At 45.0% G+C, this 5,786-nt stretch overlaps 1 protein-coding gene across 1 annotated transcript; it reads right to left on the reverse strand.

Moving 5' to 3' along the window:
* Positions 1 to 4,083: 4,083 nt before the first annotated feature.
* On the reverse strand, positions 4,084 to 4,446 carry LOC121080099 (scale keratin-like). Its single transcript, XM_040577962.1, has one exon. The coding sequence runs from the start codon at positions 4,444 to 4,446 to the stop codon at positions 4,084 to 4,086; it is 363 nt and encodes a 120-aa protein (XP_040433896.1).
* Between the last annotated feature and the right edge of the window lie 1,340 nt (positions 4,447 to 5,786).

The raw sequence follows: 5,786 nt of genomic DNA on the forward strand, positions 1-5,786 counted from the left end.
TGGGTATCACACAGCATGGGGCTCAAAGGAACAGCTAGCCCTAAGAAAGATAATTACAGCAGCTGAAGCAATGATCTGAGCAACAACATCTGAATTGCAAGTAAATGAGATAATCACCAACAAACAGGTCTTCTAGCCTCCAGGCAGTTGGAGAAATTGTATAAAAGCACTTGCAGCTCAAGGCTGTTTACCTGCTACTCTTTTCTTTAGTGGATCAAGTAAGTCTGATCTGGCTTATTCTTTTGACTGTTACATCTTTAATTTTAGTGTTAAGCTTTGTTACTCTCAGAATGGTTATAGCTGTCTGCTAGAAACAAGTCTCCTACTGTAAGTCATCTGTGGTGGCTTTGATAGACACAGGTTTGGGGCGTTAATGTGGGACTTAGAGACCCACATGAGCTTTAGATACTTTCCACTAAGTATGTAGGGGTCTAAATTCTCTCTTTTGCTTTATACAATTTCACTGTAGAAATACTCTGATATGGGAGATTATTTTTTAGGATAGTTATTTAGCCAGGCTCTCATTTAATCAAATGTTTGTCCTTTCGTACGCAACTGTGGAAACTTAAAATTTTAACCTTTTTTTTTTTCTTTTTTTTTTTCTTTTTTTCACGCATACACAAATTCACATCTCCTGGCCACGTGGAAACATATAGAAAGACTCAGGTTTCGGGGTAGGGCGCAACTTTCTCCTACAGAAATAACTCCATGATCAAATAGTAAATATTTCTTACAGAAAACTAAAAGAAACTACAATATCTGTGAGAAACAGTAGGCTAGGCTGAGCCCAGGTCTAACCTCAAACAGTAGCTCTCTCCTTTCCAGAACAAGCCTTTTTAGCTCCAGACCCTGTCTGATGCCATTTACCATCGTGTTTGTGCTAAGTTTTGCTGTAGCAGGCTCCTTGACTGTAAATATTTCTGTGAAAGGAGCTTCTTATTCTTAATTTTGTCTATGCCTGGAGGCAAGAGGATGCTGCAGTCAGTGCCCTAAGGGATACAGGAACTCGTCTAATGCCTACAGGGCATCCCATTAGAGAGCTGCTGCTTTGGCGCTGGCTCCAGACGTCACCACGGGAATGTCACACAGTTGTGCTCAGTTAATGCTTCTGCCCAACTCTGAAGTAACCAGGGTTTCTAACAATACTTCAAAATGAAAAGAATCAGGTCTAGCTTGGAACTGGGATGCAACTTGCCGTTTTGTGTTCGGGGTTTTTTTTGGAGGGGAGCTGGCTACTTACTGAAAGCAATCTAGGCACAAGCCTTGGAGCACCCAGCTGCCCTCCAAGCTTCTCTGTCACTCATGTCATGCTCATCCCAGGTGTAGAAGGGGACTGGTGGGTGACTTCACTGCAAGGAGCTGCGCACCAGTTGCAAGGGATCAAAGCATTATTCTGCTCTCTCTGTGTTTCAGGTTCACCGGCTTCCCTGCATGATGCCTTTCTGTGCATCCCCTACAGCAGCCCATGTGGGGTGCCCTGCCCTCAGCCCTACGCCAACACCTGCAACAAGCTGTGCACGACATCCTGCGATGGCTCCAGAGCTGTCGTTCACCCACCACCCATTGTCCTGACTTTTCCAGGACCAGTTCTCAGCTCTTGCCCACAGGAAAGCATTGTGGGCAGCTCTGGACCACTCGGCTTTGACCACCCATTGGGTGCTGTCATGGCTAAAGGGGCTTTGGAGATGTTGTTGGCTTAAGGGGCTTCACCCTTCTTGGGGGCTCCAGTGGTTATGGGGGTGTATGCAATGACAGCAGGTCTTACAATTCTGGATGCTCATCATAGGGAAGGGGAAATTGTAGCCCATACTCCTAACACCAGGACAGCACCTACAGCCAAGGAAGCTGTGGGCCATGCTAAATATTCCTGAGAGCTCATTGCACGGAGTGATCAGGGTGTGAAAAGCGTGGCAGCAAATAATGGATGGGAAACTGAGTCTGAACATGAGCGGAGCTGGGAGCTCACAGCTCTGGCTGAAGCCTGCAGGAGCTGGGAGCTCTCAGCAGTGCCCAGAAAAACAGGTACATAGGTAGAGTTGGGAAAACTGTATAAATACACACACAGATGGGGGTTGAAAAAATCTAGTCAAGGTCCAGTAAAGAAAATCTTTCAAGGAAGAAGAAAAAAAAAAATCCACATAGAAAACAGTTTTTGAAAGAAACTTTAACTTTTAAAGTTAAAAGCAGAAGGTGTTTGTCCAAATTAGTTCAGAATGTTTTTAACCACTTTTCAAAAGTCTTATTTTCTACCCGTTTAGGTTGAAGATTTTCATTGCCCTAAAGCTCCATCTTGGAGAAAACTTGTTATTTATTTGAAAAATATAAGGAGCTCAACCTATAAGCATAATTTACACTTTAGGCTTTTGGCACCTTCTGTTTATACATTCCTGCCTCTGCATTTATTGCACTGTTTCTGGGGGAGAGCTTTGGTGCTCAGTTACAAAACAAAAAAATATCTGCACTGCAAATATTGAAGGATCCTCCATACTCCTGAGGTTAAACAATGATCAGTATAATGTGTTGTAAGAGTTTGTACATTGTTTTGTGGCTTTCCACAGGTACAAGAGCACTGGGAAACTTATTTCTTGGTATGTCCGCTTTAAATGAATATATTGTGAAGGGGTAAAATAGGAGACACAACTCAAGTTTTACAGCTGTAATGAGGAAAGCAGCAATTCTCTTACCAAAGGCTTGACTTGATATCACAAAGTTTGTGGTAGAAAGAGTCCTGAAGTGTTTCTCTTTATTCCCTGTGTCATTGCAACTGTTAGCCCTGCTTCTCATGCCTATTAAAAAGCACTGACCTGGTGTTCATTCCACTTCAGTTTTCCACTTACCTCTGCGTCAATGAAAAGACTTTTTGTCCTTCTTTTTGTTTCCAGTAGTCACCGAAAGGCAGTTTTCTTCCTGTCACAAGTACGTGCTGACTTTGGAAATAAGGGCTTTGGCCCTTCAGTTTTAGCAGAAAGAGATGCTCTTAGTAGCCAGAGAAAATCAGGCCGCATGTGTCCCCACTGCTTCTGTGCTGTTTGGGTCCAGGTGTAGCCAGGGCTTTCCCAGGATAAAAATGGAAATCTGTTCCTTGCATGGCATTTGTAATTAGCAGAAGACTTCAACTGGCAAATACATTTTTAAATTTAGTGGAGATACTGAGGGCAACTCCTCTCTCTCTCTCTCTCTCTCTCTCTCTGTGAGCTGGTGGGAGGATGAAGATATCCTCTGATCAAACAGGCTGGTGAAATTGTTTAATCGCACGCCTTTCACCACAAATCCTGACAAAAGTTTTTGGGGATGGCCACGTCTTATGGATGAGTGGACAATATACAAGCAACAGCCAAGACCTTGTCCTTTCTGTTGGTGAACACCCAGAGGAGCCTGGGCCTCAAATGAGGCATCATTTTAGCATCATTGTCCAATAGTTTTAAGCTGAGGAGAAAAGGAAACCAGAAGGCAAATTCTGTCATGCAATATAAACTTTAATTGAATTGGGACAAGGACTTCATAACAGCAGAACATGGCAATCCGGAGAGTACAGAATATATTTGCAGGGTTTGGTGAGGAAGGATGTGTCTTCTTTTGGGGCTGCAGTTTGTAAGAGGATCTTCTGTCTTTGTTGCATTTGCAGCATTTGAGAGTAGAGTTTGGTTTTCACTTTTTGTTTTTTTTGAATCCCAGACTATGTGAAACAGGGTAGCTCCCAAACTGGAAATTTGAGAAGACTTTCCACTATACCTCAAAAAGCCATGAAACATCAGTCCATGAGAGAGGCCAGAATATACAGGATCTAATTTGAGGTGATGTTTAGTCTTCAGTAAACTACTTAAATTTAAACTAAAGTATTTCCTACATTTCTCAAGTAAACAGCCTCTCAACCACAGAGTTGGGATCTTGTTTCCAGGTACCTAATGCAACAGGAAGGGAAAGACAGTATCTGGGCTTGTTTCTTAGGGTGGCTGAGCGTGCCCAGCTCCTGAGGACCCCCACTGCATCCCCGTGTGCTGCCCCTCTGAAAGCCATGCCCCTCTGCTCCCTCACGGACTGGGACTTTACTCTGGACCCTGCTGGGGCTGGCTGCTGTGGGGCTTAGCAGGGCCCACAGCTCCCACGACTGTAAGTCGTGTACCTGCGGGAATAGCAGGGGTAGGAGTACCTGCCACCCAGGGAGGCACCCGACCCAAAGGAGCTCTGGGCATCCCAGGAGCCCCCATAGCCAAAGGAGCCGCCCAGCTCCAGTGGGGCTGAGGTGCCCACAAAGCTCTCCTGTGGGCAGGAGCTGAGGATGGGGCCTGGGAAGGTGATGGTCACGGGCGGCGGGTAGACCACGGCACGGGAGTCCCCGCAGGAGGTGACGCAGGGCTGGCTCCAGGCGTTGGCATATGGCGCGGGGCAGCTCACGTCGCAGGGCGAGTAGCTGCTGGAGTTGCAGACCTGCCTGTAGGAAGACATCCTTCTGGCTGGAAGCAAGCCTGGAACACACACGGGGGGAGAGCGCGGGTCAGGGGCGACGGTGCAGGTGCGTTAGCAAAAGGGAGCCCTCATTTATTCACACCACACAACGTCCAGAAAGTTACCCTTCCATACCTAAGTGTAACGTGTGATTGCAATTCATACGCAGGAATAACAAAGATTAGATAACATTAGAAGTCCTCAAAGCTTCATTAAAGAAAGACGAGGATTAATCTAGCAATATTTATTTAAAACTGTTCCTGAACCTATTTTCTTCATTTGCAAAGCATTCCCAGGCATAGTTAAAATCATTAAGCTTTCTTTCACTGAAACTCCAAGCCCCATGCTTTCCACATAAATCCCATCCCTCCAAAGCTTGCCAAGCTGAAAGTTGTCACAGGATCTTTTTTAATGAAAAGAACATCCTTCCAATAATAGACAAAGACATATTAAGTGCTCAGACATAAGTACATTAAAATTCTTATTCAAGTGGCTCTTAAACTCATAGAACAGAATTAATTGAAGTCAGACTTACTCAGTTCGCCACCGAGGAGAAGCCAAGAAGCAAGCCCGGAGGAGCAGGTTGAAGAGCCGTGTGCTCCAAGGACTTTTATACGGTTCCTCAGAGCAGCTCCAGGGTCTGAGCCACGCTTTGGGCATGCGGTCCTTCCCAGTTACAAAACAAACTTTCCTGCATTTGTCACGTCAGCGGGTGGAGGATTCTTTGCATATTGTTTGCTGTTAAGCAATTATTAGTCGAATGGTATCACAGCCACAGTGCAGCCTGAAAAAATCTTTCGTCTCAAAATAGGGATAGTATTCACCCTTAGTTCCTTTCTACTCATTGCAGATGTTAACTTCCTTCTTCCACTTGTCCGAGCTTCAAAGCACATAACTCAGAAGAGCAGAGGATTGCTGATTTCACAAAATAGACTTTATTTTTTTAAATAATGTATTGATTTTGTCAGGCTTGGTGTGAAGGTTTTCAAACCTTTTAGTTGCAAAGGGAGATGAAACTTAGAGACCTTTATACTACCTTCGCAGGGTACCTTGCTGCTCCCTTTCTATCCCCACTCCCTTCTGCCTCAAGGGGTGGGAAAAAAAAGAAATAAATCTATACCCCACAGCCCTCTGGTGCTTCAGGTCTAGTGGTCAGCCTGCTGACAGCTGCAGAGAAGCAGCTCTGTGAGACAAAGGCCTTCTTTACAGCCTATTTTAAAGTTATTTTACAGCCTGTTTTGAAGGGGTCGGGGTGGTGGAGAGAGGGGAAACGGGACTTAGGTGCTGCACGTGCCTTCTGATCCCACACCGTTCCTGGGGAATATAATTATATATTGCCC

Source organism: Falco naumanni, chromosome 20, assembly GCF_017639655.2.
Source record: "Falco naumanni isolate bFalNau1 chromosome 20, bFalNau1.pat, whole genome shotgun sequence".
Lineage (NCBI taxonomy): Eukaryota > Metazoa > Chordata > Aves > Falconiformes > Falconidae > Falco > Falco naumanni.

Excerpts from the sequence above, each read along its gene's own strand:
- LOC121080099 (XM_040577962.1), bottom strand. The coding sequence starts at position 4,446 with ATGTCTTCCTACAGGCAGGTCTGCAACTCCAGCAGCTACTCGCCCTGC.